This window comes from Miscanthus floridulus, chromosome 19 (genome assembly GCF_019320115.1).
Source record: "Miscanthus floridulus cultivar M001 chromosome 19, ASM1932011v1, whole genome shotgun sequence".
Classification (NCBI taxonomy): domain Eukaryota; kingdom Viridiplantae; phylum Streptophyta; class Magnoliopsida; order Poales; family Poaceae; genus Miscanthus; species Miscanthus floridulus.
Window position 1 is genome coordinate 10,943,573 of NC_089598.1, and position 26,829 is coordinate 10,970,401.

Genomic DNA, 26,829 nt, shown 5'->3' on the forward strand with positions numbered 1-26,829 from the left:
TTGTTAAGATTGCTATGCACCTAAAGAATTATGCCAATGATAATCACATCAGACCTGTGGTTCAACCTATAATAGACAAATATAATAAATACTGGAGGGACATACCTTTGCTTTATTCTTTTGCATTCATCTTGGACCCCAGAGCTAAAATAAAAGGTTTCATTAGAGTGTTTAGGAGGTTTGGTACCCTTACTAGTACAGATTATAGTGCTTACCAGATTGGCGCTAGAGCTCAGCTTACTGATGTCTACAATAAGTATAAGGAGAAATATGGAGGTGTTAGGTTGAGGAGGACTACCCCCTAACCTATCTAGTAAAAAAAGGTCAGCTTGGGATGAAATTTATGATGATGATAGTGATGTTGGTGGTGGTGGTGCTGGTATGCATACTGCAGCTGCTACTCTAATCATGGCTAGAGATACATCTGCAACTGCCCTGCTGCAGGCTGCAAGTTCTTCAGGTCCTAATGTTTCTGAACTTGTTTCTTACTTGGACTGTGACACTGTGAACCATTTAGATGATGATTTTAACATCTTTGACTGGTGGCATCAGCACAAAACTCACATATCCAGTGCTGTCAATCATGGCTAAAGATATTTTAACTATTCCTATTTCAACCATATCTTCAGAATACACTTTTAGTATGACTGACATGTTCATCGAGGAGCGGCGGAGGAAGCTAAAGCCTGAAATGGTGGAGATGTTGACCTGCATCAAAGATTGGGAGGCTGCTGAAGTTTGGCTGCAACACATGGTGGAGGACAAAGAGCTTGAAGAAGCATTTGAAGAACTTTATCTTGATTAGTTATCATTTATGTAATGGGACTGTAATATTATGGACTATGGACTGGACTTTGATGAACTTTATAATTGGAGTTGGGTTGTACTTTTTTCTGTCTAGGGTTTCTCACAAGGGTGAGTTTTACCTAGACAGATTTTAATGAGGCAGGCATTGCACTAAAGCTCCCAATAAAATATTATTTTGTTTTCTGCTTGTGTTTGTGTGATTATGTGACTTTGAGTCTTTGATAAGTTATATGAATATGTAACTTTGAGTATTTGATAAGTTTTCTAAACTTGTAACTTAAGATTGAGATGATGAAGTGTTTGAGGTGTTTGATATTCTGATCAGTTTGAGGTGTTTGATCACTTATAGTGCTAGTGCCGGCACGGGCATTGCTGGGCCGTCGTGCCCATTGACATGGCACAGCATGGCTAAGACCTGATAGTGCCGTGTCTGGACCGACACCTCGGCACGCGGCACTAACAGGCACGACACGTCTAGTCTACCGTGCCACGTAGTGCCGTGCCTGGCCGTGCCCGTGCTAGTGCCATGCTGGACGGCCCGTTTGGCCAACTATAGCTCAACCCCTAACTCCGCACGGTTACCGCTCGTTGGCCGCCGCCCACCGGAGGCCCTCCGCGTTCTGTCTTGCCAGCAATCTCCCTCCCCAGCGGAGACGTCGCCTCCGGTTCCTATGTGCCATGAGGAGCAGGGAGCCGTGGCCGTCCCCGTCTATGTCGTCACAGAGGAGCGCTCGTCGGCTTGAGCTCTGGAGCGGCGAAGTCCAGGAGCTCGCCGCTCAGCCACGTGTCCGGCCAAAGCGGCCCATGTCGTCGACTGCTACCTCTGATGATGAAGCGATGTCGCCTTTGGCATCTACCCACCGGGAGCTCCGCTGCCGACCTGCCGTATTTATCTACTGATGGGAAGCAACACCGCCGCCATCTCTGTTCAACCAACTGCCGCAAGGCCAACCTCTCGTCTGCAAGTTCATCCTGACATGCCTCGTCAACTGCCGCCGCTGGATCCGCCTCGAGGCTCTGTCCCAGAATCGTTTGATGTAGATCTACGGCCTCAACCTCGGTTTAGGCGGCGTATATGCGTGCGAGAGGACTCGATGGCCGTAGCCGTCCATGTGACGCGAGATGCAGATGACGAGTGAGTTGTGCAACCTATGGCGCGGGAGCGTTCGTCTGGTCTTATCAGCCAGCTTATTCGCTGGCTTATAAGTCATGTTACAATATTTTTCTCTCTAAAAAAATCTACCATATAAATCAGCACCAGCGGCTTTATAGCCAGCCGAACACTCCTGTGCCATATGGACATTTTACTCATGAAAAAAATACGATTGTATTCTAGTGCACAGGATATTACATCCGGAAGCTAATTGCTAGGGAATAAAGTTACAAGGCTACTACCAAACAGAACCTTAAGGGCTCTTTTGGAAACAGGAGCAGCGAAACCCAGGGATGAAAAACCCTCCGCTAACAACTAAATAATAATTAGAATAATATTTTCATGGATTACCCATCCAGGAAAAGTCTAGATCCCGGAGGGACCGGAGTTTCTAAATTAACCCTAAAGCAAAGCACGACCCCCACATCTAATCACGGCGCCATTATACCATGATCTTGTCTGGGCTATCCACCAGGACGAGACAAACTGGCCTTTGTTACCGCGCTGTACGTACTTAGAGTACAGTGCTGTGACAACGCAGCAAAGCTGGTTTCAGTCGCGTGTGTTGGTTTTGGCTGTTTGCAATGATGCTAGTACTACTACGAGCATTGGCATTTGAAATGTGTAAATGCATGGGAGTATGGGATGGCCATGGGGGGGAGAGGCCGAGAGGGGAGGGAGTCAAGGGGGCGGTGCAGTGCGGCCAGCGCGGCTGCGCCTCCCAAAGCTTCTGTTCTGGCCGGACTTGTGCAGTTGTGCTGCAGCGTCGCGTCTTTCGCGCGTCCTCTCCTCTCTTCCCTCTGCAACAAACAAGACAAGGCTAGTCTATTGGGGTGCCACTGCTACTGCATGCGTCCCACTCCCAAAATTTTTCAAGATTTTTCGTCACATCGAATCTTTAAACGCATAGAGCATTAAATATAAATAAAAAAGTTTATATTTAAACACCGGGCCACCGGGACCGGGTAGACCGGCTGTAGCGAAGGGCTAGGAAGTTTTTTTGTTTGTTTTACAAATCGTGACTTACGCCGCTTTGTCCGGTTTCTCCTCGAAAGTTTATACTCTATTCCCTAGAATATCTAACGTACAGAGTATTAAATATAAACTTAAAAAAAATAACTCGCTGGCATCCAAGCTTCATTCGGTCGGGCACGCTTGGACCGATGGATCTGTGTATGCATCCGACCGAGGCAGAAGCGAAATTCAGGCCCATCCTTTCGTGCATGCGGCATGCCCTCCCAGGTCCCAAACCAAAGGCAGCAAATAAAGCCCTCCCTCCCCTCGGCGTCTGCATCCGCTTGCTCCGTTGCCCGGTGGGTGGAGTGGATTCTGTGCTGTCTGCCATTTTGTTCCCAGTCTCCCAGGGAGGGCCGGGGGACTGTGGGAGCAGCAACATTGACCCTGCACACTGCACTGCACCTGGCTCTATAAACTGTAACGGCTCCTCAGTCCTGTATCCTCTCCTCTCCGGCTCTCCCGCCATCAGCTACACCACTCCTGACTCCTGCCACAGCCGCTTGCTTCGGTTGGTCCTCTCCTCTGAAAGCTGGAGCAGTCTGGTGATGGTCAGGCTCCGGAGCGTGCCGTTGGGTGCTTCAGGAAACAAACTTCAGACATCGAATGAATGCCTCAGCCCTCGGCTCAGTTTGAATTCGAAAACGTACCTAGAGTACACTGTACACCACTACACCGTTGGACGCCATATGCCAGTATGTGTGGTGTGCGTGCCTCCCTCTGCATCATCACAGTCTGAGTCGCATGCCAAATTGCCAATGCACTCGAAACAACGAGGATCTGAAGGCCGATGGCGACGAGACTACGAGAGGCAGCAGTTTAATCGGAGAAACTAACTTTAGCCACCTTTTGCTAATACTGTACTAGGAGGCACTAATCTACTATCACATGTGATGATTGATACCGTGAGAAGTTTCCTACCGGGTTTCTTGTCTGGTGCTAAATGCTTTCCTTTGCCACGGTGGAGGTGATTAGGGGCTTGTTTGGCAGGGCTCCTCTCCGGCTCCGGCTCCTCCAGAGGAGCCCTGCCAAACGTTTTTTTAGAGGAGCCGTTTTTCAGAAAAAAAAACAAAGGAGCCGGAGCCGTTGGCTCCTTCAAAACGGCTCCGGCTCCTCCGGAAAAGCCCCTCAGGAAGAGCCGTGCCAAACAAGCCCTAGCAACTCTGACCTGATAGAGTAGTGATCTCAATAAAGTGTGGTGTTCTTGGGGAGATGGGCAGTAGGATGATCAGATTGCTATGCTAGCTGTATAAAAGAAAAGTTTCAGGCTTTTGATGGTTCCCGTCCCGGTGCATAGGCCAGCCACTGCTTTTACTGTCACGTGTGCACATGGCCCCTCACTCCCTCTCCCTCTCACCCTCCAATGCCTTTTGGGGTGGTGCACCCCGTCCCTGCAAGCTGCAGCCTACGGTTAGCACCCCTACAAGATGGTATATTAGCCTCGCTGAATTAAATTTTTTGTCAAGTTCGCTTGAACTTATCATCTTGCTTATCGCTATAGTATAATATTTTTCTCTCATAATAAAATAGCGTCGGCTAATTTATCGGCCGCAAAAACCATGAGCATATCCACGCTTGGAGCTTCGTACAGTAGCAAAGAAAGAAAATCCTGCAGAGACTAGGCTGAAAGAGTAACCAATTTGCGTACTTGAACATCTAACTGAACTCCCTAATAAAGGATGATGAGATAAAAAGACTTGGCTGCTCACTGTGCATCCGCCTGCACAAGACCTACAACAAACTGCACACTGCTCCCTGCTTCATTACAAGCGGCATGTTTCTGTATTAATTATGCAGCACCAATTTCGTTCTATTCCATTTGATCTTTGCTGCCGGTGGGCCTGCAGCGCAGGGGCCAAAAGGTCACAGGGAATCCAAGGCGTCGTGCGGTCGTCCGTGGTCAAGATTCATGACTTCATGAGACGACGGCGATGGCTTACGTCTTTTTGCTGCAGTGCATGGCCATCGCACTAGAGGCGCTGGGCTGGCCGCCCACTGCATTTCTGGCCCACTGTGTGCCGGTGTGGTCCAGTCCATGGTCAGTGCCAAAGGCTCAAAGCTGAAATCTTGCGAGCACCGCATGCCACGATGACAGAGATCCCCAGCATGAAATGCTTTACATGCGAGATCAACAGAAAATGTCGTGCACGATCAGTCAGAAACTTATTCAGTCAACAGATAAACTTATTCGAATACACTGCGTGTTTGGGTCACGCACAGTTTGCTTATCTCGTTCTGATCGACATACAGGTGAACACAGCAGGCAGAGAAGGAAGAAAACAGGCTCCGCCTTTCTTGAGTTTTAAGGCTCCGCCTTGATACACCAGACAACAAGACTAAACCGAAACTGAAACGGTTAGCTATGGGTGCTGCCAGTGCCAGCCCCTCTCCATCGACTAACTGACGGCAAGGTTTTGGGTCCAGTATATACAGCTCTGCTCTCAAGCAGCTGCGCTCTGTTGCTGAAGCACCTGCGTCCACTCGGCTGGCCACCAGTCCGGCTTGATCGCATGGACCCTCACGTCCCTGTTATCACCGATGCGCAGGGCCGAGCCTGGCTTCAGTGCTTCTTCTAGTCTCAACAGGCCCATCCCGCGGGAGCCCAGAGCGGTGTTTACGGTCCCGATTTTCTTGCCTGAAGCCTCGTCCACGACTTCTGAACCTGGAGTGACAGCCTGCTCGAGTTCTGATAACAGAGGCTGCAGAATTAGCATCCATCAACAGAAATGGTGGTACACTGTGTTGTTAGTTGTTACCATGGAAACTCATCATACCTTGCCCATTTTCATTAACAAACTTCATTGGCATTAGGCGCTTCCGAATGACACCACGATGGTGTGTCCGCGCAATAAGCTCCTGCCCGATGTAGCAACCCTTCTCAAAGGAAATTGCATTCAAGCCAGCAAGATTGTACTCCAGCGGGATTGCTTCACCTGAATCAAAAGAATACAACTTCATCAAAAAGGAAGGGAAGGAGAACAATCTAAGACACCAGGTACCTGATCAGGAAAAAGTGTCACCCAATAGTTGGGCAATTGGCAAAATTATGTCAATCCTGCTTTTTTCGTCTATAATATAATCTAAAGCTTTTTTCTCTAAAAAATATATGGCCACTCATTCATATCCTGTCTTTCAAATACCTCATTTCCATTCTCTACAAGGAAACCAGGAAGCTGTTACTCTAGACCTCTAGGCAAATTGCTTACAGACATACAGATAAACAAGAGACCACACACCATCTGACCAATTACTCATTTATCAACTCTAATCAAGTTGCTTTAGGGAATAGAGATCATGGATGGCGCCAACATTAGCAACAAGAACTCCCAGCCTTTGTATTTACTGAGACATTACCTCTTCTACTGTCTACATTTCACTGCATACTGCAGTCATAGTTCTAGAATCAAATAAATCGAACTTAATCGAAAAGTGAATTTGGAGTAGCTTCTAGGTCAAGATACAGACTAGATATAAGAAAACCGTTAGATGATATTTGTCTAAGAATTTAAGAAAACAGATATGCAGTTCTCCTGTGTAGGTCGAGGAGAAAAAAAGAGAACAGATATGCTGATTTGTAAATACATGAGATAACAAATCCTATAAGGGAACTGAACATTTTCCAGTAGTGTACCAAGCAGAAAAACAAAATATTTATCGACACAAAAATTCTGAAAAAGTAAATATGTATATATATGAGTCATGACTCATGACCAACCAGCTCGAAAAAGAAACTTACCTTTTGGGATTTCAGTTGAACCTTCTGCAACTCCATTTTCTATCCGCCAAAGTTGATAATGTCGTTCGTCCGCTTCTTTGTCAGACTCAACTAGTGGTGCTGTAAATACAGAAACAGGTTCATAAGTGTTGAAATGGGCCATTCTCCATGTCAGATAATGAACATCATATCAGAGAAGATTTAGGAAATGGCAAAAATAAAATTACTTACGTATTGTGTCAGCTGGAAAAATTCCTCTGTAACCAAGGTAGTCCAACCGAGGATCTTTGAGCCATTGCCAACCATGACCGTTCCCTTGTGCAGCTGACTCGCCAGCATGGTCAACACCTTGTCCCCATCCAATGGATTGAGCCTCAGGTTCTTGAGTAGAAGGATCGGTATGCACTACATTATGTCCAAATCTTTGCCAACATGCAAAATTCTCACTTACATTGTCTATTTCAACCTTGGATCTCAACCGATATCTGAAAACAGGAAAAGTTGCCAGGTCACAAGCCATGGAATTTATCAACAGACAAGGTCTCGTCCCTGTTCGGCTGATACAGTTTCGGCTGATTTCGGTTGATTCAATAGTGTTCTGTGAGAGAGAACAAGCTGAAACAGGATCAGCCGAACGGCTTGGCCCAAGAATCTCACAAGAATCTCCAACAACGGTTTGTAATTCCCAACAGTGAGCCACTTAAAGATACACACTCCTAGCAGTGAGTTCATTGATGATCTCCAAGAATTTTGGCACTTAATGTTTTGTCACACTTAAGACTTCAAATTATGGCATTAAAATGCAAAACGAAGTGTGCATCATAATATAGGTGCACAATTTAGTTTCATCATTCTAACTGAAAATCTAAGAAAACAACAAGCAAAGAAACTTCTTTTTGAAAAAGATTTCACATGTTACTGATTACCTCATATTTATTTTCCTAACTGATCTTACTCTCCAGTTTCTGTTTGATCACCAGTATCCTCACAAGAGACCACAGGTTCCACATCATTACAATTGTTCTACCAAACTGAACATTAAGCATTTACTTTGCCAAAGCTGTAGTCCAGTGCACATAGATTCTGCAACTAGAGCCAGATCTTAAGTTGTATTAATCCATCTGGTTTAATAGTACAAGTAGAGGGCCCAAATGTGAACCACAATGTTCCGCTGCCTAACAAACCAACGCTTGAAATTAGCACGATGCAGTCACAGAAGTAGGGAAAAATGTTGGCGTTTACAACAATATCACCAACAGAAGCAACAGAGCTAATTGCTGGCTGCGGTGTATGTACCAGCATCAGAGCATCGGTAGAGTCGATGTAGAGACTAGGCTGAAGCTCACTGAAATTAGCTCTAGGAAGACCGTTGTCATCAGAAAAATTGTCCAAAGCCGAACAACAGGACGAGCTCGCAGAAACAAAGATTGGCAGCAATACTAATAACAGAAGCAACGGCGTTAACTGTGACTTCAATCCCAGCAATGTGCTGAAAGTTCTAGTCACATTAATTCATCTTGAGCTGGAATTTCCAACAGCAACTAGACTTGCAACTACGACACTAAAATGACCATCACCTGTGAACTCAAAATACCATCTGGACTTCCAACACGTTATCCAGCAAATATCTAGGGATGGGATCACTAAGCCTGCTGTTTTGTCTTAAGGAGTGCTGCCTTTGCGGTTTGATCACAAGAAGTCCCAACAGACTACATAACTTAGAGTAGACTGAAATATTATAATTAGTAAACTGAACGCTGAGCAATAATAATAATAATGTCAGTAGTCCCTCACCTCTTGAAGCAGGCGACGAGGTCGTCCACCTCAGCGGCGTCGACATCAGCGAGCACCTCCTGCGGGTCCCCCTCGGGAGCCTCCCCGGTCTCCGGCGCGGAGCCGGTGCGGTCGAGCATCTGGGACGGCGGCGGGGGCCGGTAGAGGAAGAGGTCGTAGAGGAACCTGCCCTGCGACGTGAGCAGCGCGGCGTAGGCGGGCGCCGCGGGGCCCCGCGCGGGCGCGTTCGGCGTGGGCGCGTACCGCTGCGGCGACGCCGCGCCGGACGCGGCGAAGGCCGAGAGGAGGTCGTTGGTGAGCAGCGAGTGCAGGAAGCGCGCCGCCTCGGGCCCCGCGAAGCGTACCACGGCGCGGGACGCCAGCCGGCAGGCCAGCACCCCCGGGGTCGGGGTCGGGGGCGTGTGGAGGGCGCGCGCGCCGCGCGGTAGCGCGTGGAGGAGGAGGCGGCGCGCGAGTGGCGGCATGGATGTGTGTGACTTGTGAAGTGTTTCTCGAAGTCGAACCGATGAATTGGGCCGCCGCTTGGTGGTGGCTGAGTACCGATGGGATGGCTCTGGGCGTTTTTGCGGGGTTTTGGGTGGATTTCCGGGGAAATTTGGGGGTTTTGCGGGGTTGGGTCGGGAGGACGCGCCGACGAGCAGAAGGGGTGATGGTGCCAAGCGGCGGCGGGCGGCGCGGGAGGGTTGGGGTGGCTTTGGGTTGGTAGGCACGCGTGGGGGGAGACGTGGCGGGAGGCAGCCAGGCAGGGGGTCCACGTGGCCGTGTAGGCAGGAGGAAAGGACTCGTGGTCTCGAGTACGGCTGATAAGTCAGTTGTTGATGTTGTTCCGGTGTGAAAGAAAAAAATGTTAATAAGTTACGTTGATAAGCTCAAGCGAACAGATAGACGGCCGCCGGCCCGGGTAAAATAGTTGGCGACCGGTGGCATGCGGCGGTCAATGGGCCCAAGTGGCGCAAGGCGGAGTGACGACGTGGTGTTCACGAAGGATCCAAGACGGGTGAGACACGACATGATTGTTGTGGTTTGGGCAGACCATCAGCGTTTGCGTTTCCTTCTTTTTTGTCGTTTTTTTCCTAGCAACGGGGCACATAGGCCGCTGCGTGGCTCAGCTGCCGGGGGGCGGGGGGGGCTGCCTGGTTGGGTCGCGAGAGCTCGTCCCTGGAACCGAAAGGCAGCGTGTGTCGATCGGCCGGCACATTACAAACGTTCCAAGTACATTTAAGTCTAGTCTAGAATTATAATTCCAACGTTAATGAACATTGCCCTGACAGGCCCTACAGTTGCTTATATTAACTTGTTCCACAGCACACAAACCAGCTAAGAAAGCAACATGACAGTATAGTTTTATATAGGCCTTCGTTTCGCTGAAAAGCCAGACTGAAACGTATTGTTCGCTGATTTGTTGTGAGAGAAAAACACTGTAGACCGGGGAGCATGACTTGTTTTGCACGGCTTCGGATAAGGCCCTTTTTGGGATCTGCATCCGTCCGGTGTGGTATCCTGTAACACCTCTGGTGTTACGAGCTCGCTAAGCACTGAGATTATGGCCTGAGAAATAGCTCTATAAATATAGTGAGTTAGTTACTTAAATTTGTTAATGAAATCTTAACAAGAAAATAGGAAAATTAGTTTTAATTGTTTGGCACGAGAAGCAATTTTTATAAAGAAAATAAAATATAACCTGTATTTAGTACTTAAATAAAATTTGGAGCGTAAGTTTTGTAGATGGAAATGCAACATTAACGTTTGGGAAGCAAAGGTTGTTAATTAGTGTTCTTGGAAGCTAAAAAATCAAATTGGAAATTAAAAATAGCCATTTTCGTTGAATCGGCAAAAATTTGAAGTTGTGTTGAAAGTACACTTTTTGGCGATTTATAAAATGCAAAATAGTTAAATAACACCCTGATGTTTTGGTTCTATTGTTTGGTATAAAGTGTGTGCTATGTCGTGAAATGGTTGTTGGTGAAGTTTGGTAAAGTTTTGACCGTTTAAAAATTCAACCAAACGTGCTAGGGAGTGTTAGTTCTAACTGGAACCTTGAATTCCTTTTTAGTCTAAAAAGATGTTAGACGATGCTACTTCAACATTTAAATATCCACAAAATTCTCTAAACACCAATTCTATGTTTTTGCACCAACAGTTGCGTCGAATTGAGCACTTGAGAATGGTGTAGGTCGTGGGGGCGATAGGTGTCACAGCATTCTCGTAGAAATTACCTAACTTCGTTAGAACGTGCTGCGGTCCGCGAATTGCTGCTCGGTTCACGAACCAGCGCCCAGCTAGGCGAACTCATCTTGGCACGCATGTATCTTCCTCTCGGGTGGTCCTTTTGTTGTGTGGATTGCTCCATTAGATAGTTGATAAGATCAACTTTAGAGTCATGGAATTAGTTGAAGCTCAATCGTGATCGTTAGCAGTTTTTTTTGTTCGCTTTAAAACTCGTGCGTAGCTGCTGTCGACCGTAATACCATCCGCGCATGCGTGCGGGGAGGTGCTCTTGTCAGTTGCCATTCGGTCACTGCAGCGCTCGCTCTTAGCCGTTCATCCCACCTACTTGAGCTCCTGTCGCCGCGTACTGCCTTCGCTCTGCTCTCTCTCTCTCTCGCTCTGCTCATGTCCGTGTTCTTGCCACGATGTTTGTCTGCTGTCTCGTGTGTCATTAAGCTAAGGCCGAACAGTTGTCCTCGCCTCTACTCTCTCACTCTCTCGGTCTTCTCTCTCGCAGGCTCTCTCTCTCTTGATGCCGACGCCGCTCCCTACTGCTCCTCCCATGGTGACCTCCCCTGCTCCCAGCTCCCCGCGTGTAGCACCGACGCCCCCTCCTCTTCCTTCCACGTCGCACGCCCTCACACTATGCAGGCTGTCGTGCCCCCGTTGGGCTACCGGGGATGGATGGGCGCACCGCCTGGCTGCCGGCCAGCCCGCAGCTACGGGCCACGCGGCTGCTGCTGACCATGCCGCCTCCCCTCTCATCGTCCGCGCCGGGCCGCCCCTGCTGCTAATGCCCGCCGTGGGGCTCTGCCTCCGTGTTGCTCGCCCGCTGCCGCCGTTGCGCCCCAGCCGATCGCCAGCGCTCATGGTTGGACCGCCTCGGGCTTGCCCTGGCCATGCCGCCAACGCCTACGAGAGCGGCAGCCACCCTCGCTGCCCCTACGCACCACCTCCGTCGTCGTCGTCGGCCACCCACCGTGCCAAATCGATCGCCGGTGATGGCTCCCCCACCGCGTACTCTGCTCTGGTGTGAAAACTGTGACTCGTATGAAAGCTTTTTCGGGGGGCTAGGTGTGAAAACTATGACTCATATGAATAGTAGCACATAGTGTTATTTATCTCGTGTTAGTTTAAGGTAAATGTAGGGCCCTTTTTGCATAACCGCGCTAGCCGGCCTACCATCGTGCCTGCGTCGCGCGTGGGCCGTCTTGTTGGGCCGCTCGTGCCTGCCCCCGCATTGGGCCGCGCTCGCCGCGCCGTGGGCCACGGCCTAGGCCGTCGGCCGCACGCCCCATTGAAAGGTCCTAATGGCTAGAGGGGGGTGAATAGCCTAATAAAATTTCTACAACAACACTTAACAAAGTGGTTAGACAATTATGAGGCGAAGCGAGTGTTGCGCTAGTCTACTTAAAATGCAAGCCACCTACCACAATTCTAGTTTAGATAGTGTCTATTCATACAATAGCAAAGACACTATCCTATGTTAGTGTGCTCTCAAAGACTAACTAAAGAGTCACACCAACCAAGCAAGCAAGCTCTCACAACTAGCTACATTAAAGAGCTTGTCAACTAGTTTGCGGTAAAGTAAAGAGAGTGGTTAGGATAGTTATACCGCCGTATAGATGAAGTACCAATCAATCACAAAGATGAATAACAATGAAGACCAATCACCTCGGAATCAATGATGAACACAATGATTTTTACCGAGGTTCACTTGCTTGCCGGCAAGCTAGTCCTCGTTGTGGCGATTCACTCACTTGGAGGTTCACGCGCTAATTGGCTTCACACGCCAAACCCTCAATAGGGTGCCGCACAACCAACACAAGATAAGGATCACACAAGCCACGAACAATCCACTAGAGTACCTTTTGGCGCTCCGCCGGGAAAAGGTCAAGAACCCTTCACAATCACCACGATCGGAGCCGGAGACAATCACCACCTCCGCTCGACGATCCTCGCTGCTCCAAGCCATCTAGGTGGCGGCAACCACCAAGAGTACCAAGCAAAATCCGCAGCGAAACACGAACACCAAGTGCCTCTAGATGCAATCACTCAAGCAATGCACTTGGATCACTCCCAATCTCACTATGATGATGAATCAATGATGTAGATGAGTGGGAGGACTTTGGCTTAGCTCACAAGGTTGCTATGTCAATGAAAATGGCCAAAGATGTGAGCCACAGCCGGCCATGGGGCTTAAATAGAAGCCCCCACGAAATAGAGCCATTGTACCCCTTCACTGGGTACTCTGCGCTCTGACCGGACGCTCCGGTCCACTTGACCGAACCCTGGACTCAGCGTCCGGTCCACAGATGGACGCCATGTGTCATCGCCTTCAAACGCTGTTCGTCAGATTCCAACGGCTATGACGCTGACCGGACGCTCCGGTTAAAACTGACCGGACGCTGGAACCTCAGCGTCCGGTCGAGAACAGTAAGAGTCGAAACCTGGTTTTCCTCGACCGGACGCGTCCGGTCCACCTCGACCGGACACAGCCCAGCGTCTGGTGGTAAACCCTAGCCACTGTACCGACAGTCAACGCGACCGGACGCAGGCAATCAGCGTCCGGTGCTTCTGGATTCAGCGTCCGGTCACTGGACCGACGCTGGCATCAGCTCTGTTCTCACTTCTATCTTCTCCACCCTTGCTCCAATGTGCCAACCACCAAGAATTTGCATCTGGCGCAATAGAAAATAGGCATTTTATTTTCCCGAAAGAGAGAAGGACCCAAACCCATCTCAACCCTACAAACACCTTATGCACATGTGTTAGCATATTTTCACAAATATTATTAAGGGTGTTAGCACTCCACTAGATCCTAAATGCATATGCAATGAGTTAGGGCATCTAGTGGCACTTTGATAACCGCATTCCGATACGAGTTTCACCCCTCTTAATAGTACGGCTATCAAACCTAAATATGATCACACTCTCTAAGTGTCTTGATCACTAAAACAAAATAGCTCCTATAAGTTATACCTTTGCCTTGAGCTTTTTGTTTTTCTCTTTCTTCTCTTCAAGTTTAAGCCCTTGATCATCTCCATGCTATCACTATTGTCATGTTATGATCTTCATTTGCTTTTCTACTTGAAGTGTGCTACCTATCTCATGATCACTTGATGAACTAGGTTAGCACTTAGGGTTTCATCAATTCACCAAAACCAAACTAGAGCTTTCACCTATCTAGGTCGGTCTTGTGCTGCCCACGCCTAGGCCGCGTGCGCGCGCTGTGCGCCTGGGCTGCGGTCCGCGTGGGCCACCATGGCTGTGGGCTGGCCACGTAGTCCAGTGCCTAGAGGAAATTTCATTTCCTTTTTCTTATTTGAAGAAACTTCATAAATTCGCAAAAAAGTGTAGAAAAATCATAAAAATACCAAATCAATTTTGTTAGTCTCATAAAATCATGATCTATCTACTAGCATATTTGATTCATCTAGTTTAAAAATATTTCCAGGGTTGCTCTAATTATTTTAAAATATTTAATATTGTTAAAATGTGAACTTATGGGAATTTTTGTTAGAAAATGATGATAGTGTTGACTCTAAAAATTTTACAGTAAATTTTTAATATTATTAGCTGCTCACTGTATAACTAAAACACTTATTGGGAAATGACACCTTTCTCGATGATGTTGATACGTAGATTAGTACGTTAGTCATTAGAGTTAGCTTGTTAGTTCGTAGTATGTACTCTGTTTGAAGAGTTGTTGTTGTCTTGTTAATTAACTGTTGCATCATCTCTATATCGCATTGCATACCATAATAGGGACGATGATGGATCACGGAGTCATCAGGAGTTGCTGGTGAGATGGTACTTTTGGAGATCGTACCACTAAGATGGAATACTCACCGCGTTTGGCTGTTCCAGTCCCGGATTGTTTCAGCTTATTTTAGCTTATTCTCCCTCACAGAATACTATTCAATCATCCAAAACCAGCCGAGCTACAGTGCCCGAGTGTACCCTCCGAACGCGTTGACTAACTTTTGGTTATATGTTACCCAGGCAAGCCCCGGTGCATAACTCCTACTTTTCTGCACTTTATATTATGTTTGTGCATTAAGTTTTAAGGAGTTGAATGAAACCCACTTGCATATATATATATATATACATATATATATATATATATATATATATATATATATATATATATATATCTTTATCCTACGAGTCTTACTAGTATGACATGATCATGTAGTTTGCTATGCTACAGGACTTCGGTAGAAGTCGAGTGATTGCCTGTCACTCGCGAGAGATATAAAATATATTATTGTTGTTACTATATTATTATATATATATGAATGATAATTGTAGACCAGGCAGAATGGTACTTTGGATCTGCACTTGGTTTGGCATTCGAGCGAGGCTCGGATTGCATTTGTTTCGCCTGTGTCGGTTAAGGATCGGCCATTGAATTGGGTTCTAGCCTTCTAGGTAGGTCACAGACTTCTTATCCTAAACACACACTTGTGTATGGGCGCGGGAAGACTCATTGCTCTCTTGTCATGGGTTTCGGCTATTTTCGGACCGACTGATTAGAGGTAGGGATGGTGGAGGTCTAAGCACCGCACTGAGTCCGGGACTCCGGAGCGGGGGCTTGGAGTCCAAGTTTGGACGGGGACCTGGACCCCATGACAGGAGAGTGGTGGGTTGGTCTTGTTTGTGCCTGGGGTACAAGCAGGACGTGTATTTCGGGGTACCCAGCTGAGCACGTTGATTCATGAATCGTCGGGTGATCCGATACGACTTGTCTACAATCTAGCACCGTAGTAAGAACTGTAATATGAAAGATGTAAAACTGGTTCTGATTGTTTATCACCTGCTTGAAAGTAGTACAAGTGTTTACATAGAATGGTTAGTTAATGAACTAATGATGACTGCTAATAAAATTGAATATAAGGACGCACGTTTAGTAATGCTCCTGTAGATGCCATAAATCCACAAGCTAGATAGTCTTGCATATCATTGGAGTCTTTTCTTTCCTCCTGTCGGGTAAGTCTTGCTGAGTACAATTGAGTACTCAGGGTTTATTTCCCCCTATTGCAGGCGATAGGCGGATGCTAGAGCTGACTCTTGTGTGTGGATCTCTTCTGGTGGGCTTAGAGAGGATTCCTTTACGCTGCGATCATAGTTTTTATTTATAACTCTCACTAAATATTTTATTTCCCCCAAATGCATTTTATCAGGGACTCGAGAAGTTAAATAATCTTACATTTTAATTAAAATATTTATAAGGTATTAATATTTTATAGTAAATGTATTTAATGATATGAATGCTGATATTTTTGTAAATCTAACTAAACTTTAAATTATTTGACTCTATGTTAAATGAGATTTTTTTTGGACTGAGGAAGTAGCAGTACAACACTAGGCATCAGGCATTGCAAAGATCTAGGGAGCGGGTTTGGTTGGTTACCAAACTATGCGGCACCCTGCCGTACTTTTTGCGCCGTAGACGAGGCAAGTGTTTGGTTCGCTTCCATAATCTGTCGCAGTTGCGGCATGTTGCGCCCGCAACCCACTCCTACGGTTCATTTGTGAGGCCACAATCTGCCGCAGTTGCGGTAGCCGAATTCGACGCCGTAATTACGGTGCGGCCGCAGCTGAGGCGCGGCATCCCACGGCAAGAACCAAACGGACCCCTACTGTCCTGCAAAATTCAATATTAAACAAAATTTTGTGGAAGGAGAAAAGGAAATGAAAAATCAATATATAAATAGTCAGGGATACACTGTACATGTCGGGACCATAATCATAACTATTCAAGTGTTGATTTTTCTTTTTTCCCTCAAAATATGCTAATATGCTACATGTTATTGCCCTCAAAATATGCTACAAGTTATCAAGAGTCCACAGGACGAAACTTACAGGCATACTCCTCAATCATCGGACCTTCCTCCTTCTCGCAGATACAAAAGAGAAGGGTCTTGAGGTATTTCTTTTGTAATGCGTCACAGACACCTAAATATTTGTTTGCAAAAGTTGATCAAACAAATAAAATAGAAAAGTAGTTTCAGACATACTGCCTCTTTTCCAAAACAGGTATGTTCTAGAATGTACATGAGTAGAATTTTTATCAAAACTAGTTTGATATCAAATTAGTAGTAATACATTTGTCCATGCAAGTTAGAAAAATAATGGTAAAAAATGTGTGTTACAGTCTCACAGATCATGTCATGTCCAAAACAAGTATAATGCAACAAATTATTTTTCAGAAGTAAACAAGATAGGTAGTAATCACAAATAGTTGACTCATTAAATGAGCTCAGGACATTCTTCACCGTTCTCCATCCAATCAATGAGTCTCCCCAAGTCATGATCTACTGGCATAAGCTTTTCATTCTTCATCTCTGCATCAAGAAAAATGTTTGAGGTAAAAATTTCACATCAGCTGTAGATTTTGAATATAGGCATAGGGTTTGAAGTTATCGCTAATTCTGACCTGGTGATAGAACTGACTTTTCACTGAAATATTTCTCGTGAAATAGGCCTCTTATGTAGCTAATGTGATATATGGCAATCCGAAGTAGATTCCTGGTCTGTTTGATAAAATTAACATAACAGTTACAAAGCACGCTATGTCGTGATTTCATCAAACCAGATAGGTATTAAGAGAAAATAGTTAAGGAATTGAACACCCATAAACTCATTAAAAATTTAGTTCATTGCCCAAAAGGCACAAAAAAATGGACAACAATGTTCACCCAAAAAACAAAAACATCACGAGCTGTCTTTCAAATAGTGAAACGCGACATATAGGGGACTTGCTTTTCTCAAACAGTATGCTACTAGAGCATTTTCAAGAACATATAGGATCATTATGTTATTGAACCCAATACCATTGCACATTCAGAATGCTAACCAAAATAGATATCAAGAAACAGAAAGCAAAATACTACAGACAAAATGCAACTGGATGATCATAGAAAAGGGTATAGGAGATGGCAAATAATAGTTATCTAATAATTGGAAGCAAACCATAGAGATTTTCAAGTAAATATAAGGCAGTCAAACTTCTGTAACAAACCAAACATACTGCAGTCACTGGACTATTACTAATAATGCGTGTTGTTCGTGCAAATTAGTCACATTCTAATTACCAAAACCATATACATAGGATTAAACTTGATAATACTATACCACTCTAGGAAAGGCTTAAACGATCATATGATTGCACCAAGTACACCATAGAATTAACAACCTAGAATGCCAAGGCGAAGAACCAATTAGAAACTGCAGAAGAGTTCATGATCCCAAAAGCTATGGCAGAAATATGTACTGCTTGGTTTTCGAACCCAAAGTAGAAACTAAATTAAAATATATTCAGCTGCTAGACACATGGGCACTGGTACTGTTAAAGTTAATAAAAGTTGTGTTCCTGTTCAAAGCATATTTGAACATAAATGTATCTCCAAAGCAGCAGAAATTAATCGCAGAGACGTGCTCCTAAATATCACTGAAATTAGCATGCGCAAGGCTAAATTAATAAAACGCAAACTTAGTGAGCATTCAATTGATTGACAACTTTAGAGGCTTCTAGAGAAACAGTCTGTGACCATTAGAACTACTAATTTCTCCAGAAATAATTGAACCGACGAAAAACCATGTATGCAAAGCAATCTGATGGGATGTATATGCATCGCCCAGACCGGTGGAATCTAAACAAAAATGAACGGGCGCATACTGCCCAACAACCATGTCAAGACGAATCGAAGATTCACTCACTCCCAATGTTGAGAATCGCCGAAATCAACTGGTTAAGCAGAAAAACAACTCGATATAATTCGCTCAAGAGCTAGAAATTTTCGGAACCACAGAAATCAGACCACAAACCTAGCGAAATGCGCACCAATTTTACGTTAGACTCTCCCTGAGTGATGTTCCGAATGAGCCAACGGATTCGAACAAGCAAGCAGCTAGCGCAACACACATCCCAAAATCCCTCAGACTTATGCACACAGTACAGAGTGCTTCACTGAGAGAAGTAGGAACCGACTCAATTCGATCAATCCAGAAGCTATTGACGCGTGCAGTGTGCTTCGAACCGATCAACTGAATTCGAAGTTGACCATCCGAAGCAGTAACTACAAACTACTAACTAGTAAAGAGACACCCAAACCTAACCGCTCAAGCAGCAAATGGCACTCGAATCGGCACACGAAATGGGGAAAACTTAGACGAGCCCACTAATTAAGACTCGCAAACGCAAACCAACTCGGTACGCGAGCACGGCGGTGCTCGAACCAACCCAAATCGAACCAAAATGCTCGCGATCAAACCCTCCGGCAAACACCGCCCGGAAAAATTCTAGGAGAACGTCTCGATCGAACACCCCGATTCGATCGGGTGCGGGTTACAGAGCGGCCCGAACCCGCGAGAATCGCACGAAATCGAAGCGGAGAAGGGCGAGGAGACTTACCAGTAGAAGCATATGGTCCGCCATATCACTCTCCTCCGTCTTCTGAGCCACCACCTGCACCCGAACAGCGCAACCACGATGAGGGCACACACACGCCTAGAATCGCACAATAAACAGCATGGAGGAGGCTGAGAGCTCACCATTCTCCCGCGCCTGCGTTGCGTGCGCCGCGCGCGCTTGTGGGCTGGGGGAGGGAGAGGAGGGTGGTAATGGTGCGGGATTTGGGGGTACTTATAGAGGAGGGGATGAACGGGCAACGGCTGACCTCTGCAGCCCGCAGGCGTGGGCGGGCGAGAAGCCACTTTCGATGTCCCACTTGAAATTGGAATTCCGGAGTCACGTGAGGTTCGAGAATTTCCTATGTGGCGGCATCTTCCCAACTTTTTGGTTCGTGGTAGCTAGTAGCATCTCATATTTACATTCTGTTTATTTACTTTTATCCATCAATTAATTCATAATTCACTTCATCCATCACAAGATACAAATTCCAATTCTTGAAAAATATGATATCCCGTGCTCAAGATACTGCTACATCCGTTCCAAATTGTACGTCGTTTTGACTTTTCTAGATACATTTATGTTATTATGCAGCTAGATATAGTTACATCTAGATACACAATAAATACAATGCATCTAGAAAAGCTAAAATGACCTACAATTTGGAACGGATTAAGTAGTACTCGTAGTTAACAATAATATTACTCCATAATTATCATTAGCCTTAACACGTGGAGTATATAGTTTCTTTTACTTAGCGGCCAACCATACACGTGTACTTCTTCTGGTTAACCTTTTCACTTTATATTGGGTGTATGCTGAGCTGAGTTGACATAATGTTAGTTGGGTGAATAGCAAAATTTGATTCCCAAAAAACTGACTGCATGCTGAACTCCACCAAACCCATACTCAAGATACTACTACCTGCATTTCAAATTGAACGTCGTTTTGACTTTTCTAGATATATTTATATTGTTATGTAGCTAGATATATGTTACATGTAGATATACAATAAATACAATGCATCTAGAAAAGCTAAAATGACCTACAATTTGGAACGGATTAAGTAGTACTCGTAGTTAACAATAATATTACTCCATAATTATCATTAGCCTTAACACGTGGAGTATATAGTTTCTTTTACTTAGCGGCCAACCATACACGTGTACTTCTTCTGGTTAACCTTTTCACTTTATATTGGGTGTATGCTGAGCTGAGTTGACATAATGTTAGTTGGGTGAATAGCAAAATTTGATTCCCAAAAAACTGACTGCATGCTGAACTCCACCTACCACATTAAAAATATAATTGTGTGTGTGTATATATATATATATATATATATATATATATATATATATACATACATATATATATGTATGTATATATATATACATATATATATGTATGTATATATACATACATATATATGTATGTATATATACATATATATATATATATGTATGTATATATATATATATATATATATATATATATATATATATATATATATATATATATATATATATATATATATATATATATATATATATATATATATATATCCTCAAATTAAAGCACCATGTAATAACTGGTGAGTCGGCATCGAAAGCAGAAATGCCAATATGTTGTGGAGAGAACAACGCGATGCAAAATCAAGCTGTGTATTATCCACCACATCATTCCCTTTGGTGGATATTATTTTGATTCAAAGTTGTGGTTTCAGTGCCTAGGCATTCAAACTGACTCAGGGGCAAAACTAACATTATCCACGTTCTAAAATGTAAGTTGCATTGATTTTTTGACAAAAGTTTGACCGTTCATTTTATTAAAAAAATATGCAAATAAATAGAAATACGAGTAATAGTAAAAGTTCTTTTGATGATAAAATAAATAAATCATAACAAGATACTCCCTCCATTCATATTTGTTTGACGTTAATTAGTTCAAAATTGAACTAACCAACGTCAAATAAATGTCAACGGAAAGGAGGTAGTACATGATAATTACATAATTTTTTTAATAAAAGGAATGGTCAAAATCATATCCAAAATCATTTTTGAGCGGTGGGAGTGTTTCCTAACTTGACGCTAACTCTAACATTTACATTTGGCACAGGGACGACTTTGAAATAGCTTCAAGGGATGTAAATGTAAAATTTGAAACTTTAATAAAAATCAACGAGCTTTGGATGAGCATTCTACCGAGGACCAAATTTGTGAGTATATAATTGCAGTATGATAGATGCAAGAATGGACTTTGGCCCCGTTCGCTGATCTAAAATTTGGCTGAAACTGACTGAAAAACACTGTTCTGGATTAATTGTTGGGAGAGAAAAATACTGTTCCGACTGAAAAAACAAGCTGAACAAGTTGAATATAGGGTAAGCCGAACGGGGCCTTTGTAAGATGTCGAAGCCGATGTATACACTCGGGTGTGTATATAACAGAGATCAACTTTTGTTCCTATCAAAATATTTGTGCAGCACTGATTGCTACGTACTAATAATTCCGGTAGGAACACACAAGATTACTACTAGGCTCCAACGCAATCTCCTCCTCCTACTGATCAGTTGGCCAGGGTGTGGGGAGCGCAGCTGTCCCGTGTACGCCAGCACGTCCTTCAGTCCTTGTAATCCCGGCTGATGTTGAACGCCCTCGTGCGCGGCGCCGTCGTCGGTGTGGATGAACTCCGCCACGCTCAACCTGCAGTTGTCGCTCGCCAGGAGCTTCACGTACCCGAAACACTACGCTCCACTGCAGACACTTCAAGAATTTGGTTAAACTTGAGATGCTTCGACTCTCCAATAATGTTTAAATAATTTATAGTTTGAGACGAAGAGAGTAAAATAAAATTGTTTGGTGGTGTGACAGATAGAAAATACTTACTACTAATTAGATTAGATTAGAACCTAAATAAAATCGGATGGCAGAAATAAAAAAAATAAAACAACAGCAGGTCTTTGCATGCTGCCGTATTGATTTTACAATGCTTAAAAAGATATGGGAAACAATAGTATATGATCAGTACATGTTGCTTCCATGGATTATCAGTAGGGATGAAAGCGGATCGGATATGAACGGATATCACCGATATTGTATTTGTTTTTATATTTCTGTCCGGATTCGGATTCGAATACGGATAGTATTAGCTATGTTGGATAGGATACGATTGGGTATCAACATCATAAATATGTGATTTGAGTCTTTAGATACGGATACGATATCGGATGATAAATATCTGGACTTAGATATGGACAGATTTAAACTCCTAAGGCCGGTCTCAATGATCATTTTATGTGAATTTCATGCGTATTAAATGAGATGCCACGTCAGCAAAACGATGACACGGCAAAGAAATCTAGAGGAGAGAGAGGATGGTCGTTTCATCACGGTGAAACGAGTTCACACCGTTTCCAAGGCGTCAGAAATCGCGTGAAACGTGCAATGAGGCCTTTCCGTGTTATCTTCCTGATCCAGCGTGGTTGAGAAAATTGCATATCTGACGTTCTAATTGTCACCCTTCGCAGTTTTAGGACTTCAATCGTCGACTTCGTAAAAATAACCCTTCAAAGGTTGGACTCTTGATTTTCATAATATTATGTGTATTTTCTTTCTTTTCTTGCACATATACATGTATTTGGCACCGTACGTACCTAGGAAGGGAAGTCCGAGCCGCCCGACGTTGAGAGGCCCTAACCCTTCGTCTGTTCGTATCACCGTCGCCTGACACCGCGACATTTCTCCCAACCGTGATCCCAACGCCGCGGCAGCAGCCATGGAGGCCCAGCCTCCCGTCGCCAAGGGATAGCCTGCCGACGCCACGGCCATGGAGGGTCAGGCTCCCGACGCCATGGCTGGCCCTTCGCTTCCCCTGGCCGTGGCCGCCGAAGGCCAGGCAGCGGCTAGCCACGCGCACTCGAGACGACCTAGCCACGACGGACGCTCGAGGCCTGCCCGCGCCGATTGCTCAAGGGCTGGCAGCCGTTGACAACGTGGCGGTGCCTGAGGGCTCCATGGATGGCGAAGCTCCACCGCCGGCCACTGTTATGTCCAAAAATTTTAGCAAAAAATCCAGGCGCCCGCGGCGAGCCAGGCAACCCAGGCAGCAAGGACGACGGCGGCCAGCATGCCTGCCTGCAAGGGCGGCGGCGGCCAGGAATCCTGCCTAGGCAGCAGTCTCGGCCATCAAGTACGGACATACTTACGACAGTAACAGAAGAAGTGGTCTCGGCAAATACATATATAAAGATAAAAAAAGAAAGAAAATACACATAATGTCATGAAAATCAAGAGTCCAACGTTTTGAGGGTTATTTTTACGAAGTCAACGATTGAAGTTCTAAAACTACGAAGCACGACAATTAGAGACCCAAATATACAATTTGCTCAGCGTGGTTGCCTGCACCATGGTGCCCGTTCTCCTGCCATTCCCCGATCCGCGTTCGTACATGTACACACTACAGCCAAAAATCAAAAGCCAGCATCCTCGCCGGCACCATCGTGGAAGGGATGAGTCGCCAGCAGCCTGTGCTGCCATCGTCTGCACTAGAAGGCATGAGATTGTGGCCATCGTCTGTACTAGAAGTCATGGTTGAGCTATTTTCAATCATAAAATAATATTTTTATTTCACAATATTTTAGCATAAACTACATTTTAGCATAAACAAACAGGGTGCATTAATAAAACTGAGTAAAAAAGCAACCTTTGTGGCTCTAGATTTTCTTCAACAATCTTTTTGAGTAGTCGACGTTTTTGGCTCGAGTTCAAGTAGTACTTTATTATCTAAAATAAAATGACTATATAGTTTACATTGCATATTTGATCATGATACCATTCAAGAATTAAATGCTATAATTAGTCTATGAAACAGTAAAATAAACTTGTGCACTGAGAGAGAGAGTTTCATGCATCGGAAAAGTTGTCATAATAGTTTCGGAAACTGTAACGTAAAACTCCTGCTGAGACCAACCTAAACGGATTAGGTGTCGAATAGGATCAGAAGATATACGTACCGTTTTCACAAATTTATCAGGCGATGGGATACGCCCAGTCGACCCGCAAGCTACGGCCACCGAAGCTGTAGCAGTTGAGGTCCTCAACAGCCACCTCCGCGTCCTCTCGGCGCTCGAACACCACGCACGCGAGCCCCTTGCACTTGCCGGGGCCCGTCCATGGCGACGTGCCACATCCGCAGGGGCCCGAACGCGGCGAAGAGCCCGGCCAGGTCGGCCGGCCGGCAGCTCCCAGGCAGGTTGCTCGCACGCACGAAGCGCCGCAGGAACCAGCGGTGCTCGGAGAGGGCGCCCCTGCCTTCGATCCAGGCGGCGACCCTCGCCCGGCAGGGCACGTACGACGACGCGGCGGCGGGGGCGAGGTAGTTGTAAGGGCACGTCAGCTCCGTGTGCCCCGCCGCCGCGGCGCCCTCCTCCTCCTCCTCCCCGCAGATGCAGCAGGGCTCGGCGTTCGGGTCCTTCCAGAAGTTGATGGCAGGGCTCGCGTCCAGATCCATCGTTGCCCCTGACGAAGCTATATGATCGTTGCTGAATTCAAGATTTTTTTTATAGGTGGTGATCACGACGCAATCCGTGGCACAGATCCGGACAACTTGTTTTGCTATACGGAAACAGGAAAATCCCTATCTGGAGTACAACAGCAACAACATAGTCCATGTCGATCTGGGACTCTGATGGAGACCTGAACCATTACTACTCCACATCACAATTTTCTCATCATCTCGCAATCCAACAAGCGAATAACATCGCGCACAAAACCAGTATGATCAAGATCCTGTGAAAAACCTGACACAAATGCCTTCACATCATCGCCCTTCACTTCAACCCAGCTACACCCAGGAGCCTTCTTGACGCCGTGCTCAGCCATCGCTCTTCTCATCCGCTCAGCCTCGCTCACTGCCCAGTGGCGCAGAACAGGTTGGAACAGCATGACATAGCCCGCGTCTCTCGCGGGCTCGGCCGCCACCATGTCTTGCCCAGATACCTTCCTTGCAACCCCGGCGTTCAGGTGCTCCGATGAGCACGCGCTGAGCAGAGCTTCATGGACGTCGCTGCTGCGCGTCTAAACTGTCTCTGAATAATGTTCCAGTATCTCAGTAGCCTTTGTGATGTTCCCTGATCTCGCGTACACGCAAGCCAGATGCTCTGTCTTTGGTTGGATTCCATGCGCAGACACCATTGATTCAAACAAGGTCTTCTTCCCTTGCTCCAGAAGGCCGTCACCTCGTCGGGGCAGACACCGTTGGATTTCATGCTGTCATACATCGCCAGTGCTTCATTTGCCCATCCATTCATCGCGAACCCGAACAGCATTGTGTTCCATGAGATCAGATCCTTATCAGAAATGCCAATGAACACATTGCTTGCGCCCTCCGCATCCCCGCACTTGGGATACATGTCCATCAAGCTGTTGGCAACATACAAGTAGGATGCAAACCCACTTTGGAACGCCCTGCCATGGACTATCCTAGTATCCTTCCACTTGCCAGAGATGCCGCCGTAGCACAAGCATGCAGCACAGCCCCAATTCCCCAAATGTGAAGTCATCCGAGTGGATGTGTTCATGCTGTGCCAACATTTTGACAAAAAAAAAAGCACAAGGGCTTCATCAGGACAGCCATGCATTCCTTGCAAGTCCTCGGATCATTGCAGTCCGTCCATGAGATTACATTGGTTTCAGGTATGCTTTGAACGAGAGAAGAGGCTTGTTCTACACAGCCAATTAAGCTCCATGTGAGCATCGATCAGTGAATTCCATGACACAATGGTCTGCATCGATCTCCATGGAGTCAAAGATCCGCACGGCATCATCGAGCAAGCTGAGTTTGGTGTACAAGGAGATCAGGGGGTTACTGACCTCGGCGATGGCATTCCATCCACTCTGCACTATGAGCTGTTCAGCTCATGGTTTTTGCGGCACATAAGCCGGCTGATGCTGTTTATTGTTGAGAGATAAACAGCGTCAACCGGCTTATGAACTTGTGAACTGCTGAACTGCAAAGCCGGTAGACGGTTCAGGTCGCTCTGTGCAAGCATCAACAAGAATGCAGAATTGCAGAGCGTTGCATCATCACAGGTCAGTCCCGACATCCGCATCTCATTGAACAGCAGCAATGCCACCGCGTGAACAGCCCATAAGAAGTGTGTTCCAGGCGACATTGAGGACGAGATGATGCGCGGCCGTGCGGGAGGGTTGGGGTCCTTGGCCCTTGGCCCTTGGGCGGGGGGGAAGACGTGGCGAGAGGCAGGGGTCCGCGTGGCCGTGTAGTTTGGACGAAAAGGAATCGTGGTCTGGAGTCTCGACGATAAATCACGGCCGGTCCGGGTAAAAAAAAAAAGTTGGCGACCGGTGCCAAGCGGCGCAAGGCGGACGATGGCCGTCTGGGTGGGTGACGCCCGCGGTGTTCACGAACAATCTGAGACGGGTGACACGTTCGCTCTGGTTTGGGCAGCCTTTTGTTTCTGGTTCGAGGAGACGACGCCGCTGCGTCGCTCAGCCTCCGGGGCCGGGCCGGGCTGGGTTGGGTCGCGACTCGCGAGACAGCTCGTCAGTGTGCGGGAGCTGCGTGCGTCGACCGGCCGGCGCGGTGTCACTTCGGGCGCATGCTGCCCGGTGGTGCCAATGCCCAGAGCTGAGCGCCTGAACACGCGCTGATGGCGACTGCACAATTTGTGTTACCAGTGGCACCTGTTCCCACCCTGATTCTCGT

The 26,829-nt window shown here is 46.1% G+C and overlaps 2 protein-coding genes and 2 pseudogenes across 2 annotated transcripts; all 4 read right to left on the reverse strand.

The window, feature by feature from the left end:
- Window positions 1-5,137: 5,137 nt before the first annotated feature.
- On the reverse strand, window positions 5,138-9,174 carry LOC136528124 (putative transferase At4g12130, mitochondrial). Its single transcript, XM_066521034.1, has 5 exons — window positions 8,484-9,174; window positions 6,921-7,174; window positions 6,711-6,809; window positions 5,749-5,907; window positions 5,138-5,660 (listed from the first exon to the last, which is right to left on the reverse strand). The coding sequence occupies exons 1-5, from the start codon at window positions 8,945-8,947 to the stop codon at window positions 5,416-5,418; spliced, it is 1,221 nt and encodes a 406-aa protein (XP_066377131.1). The 5' UTR covers window positions 8,948-9,174; the 3' UTR covers window positions 5,138-5,415.
- An 855-nt stretch (window positions 9,175-10,029) lies between these two features.
- Window positions 10,030-19,364, reverse strand: LOC136526722 (meiosis-specific protein PAIR2-like). The gene is made up of 7 exons (XM_066519311.1): window positions 19,251-19,364; window positions 19,111-19,164; window positions 17,134-17,230; window positions 16,973-17,041; window positions 16,560-16,652; window positions 16,108-16,336; window positions 10,030-10,044 (listed from the first exon to the last, which is right to left on the reverse strand). The coding sequence occupies exons 1-6, from the start codon at window positions 19,251-19,253 to the stop codon at window positions 16,278-16,280; spliced, it is 375 nt and encodes a 124-aa protein (XP_066375408.1). The 5' UTR covers window positions 19,254-19,364; the 3' UTR covers window positions 10,030-10,044; window positions 16,108-16,277.
- A 4,735-nt stretch (window positions 19,365-24,099) lies between these two features.
- On the reverse strand, window positions 24,100-24,625 carry LOC136526821 (uncharacterized; annotated as a pseudogene).
- A 162-nt stretch (window positions 24,626-24,787) lies between these two features.
- On the reverse strand, window positions 24,788-26,724 carry LOC136525535 (pentatricopeptide repeat-containing protein At2g36980, mitochondrial-like; annotated as a pseudogene).
- Window positions 26,725-26,829: the final 105 nt, after the last annotated feature.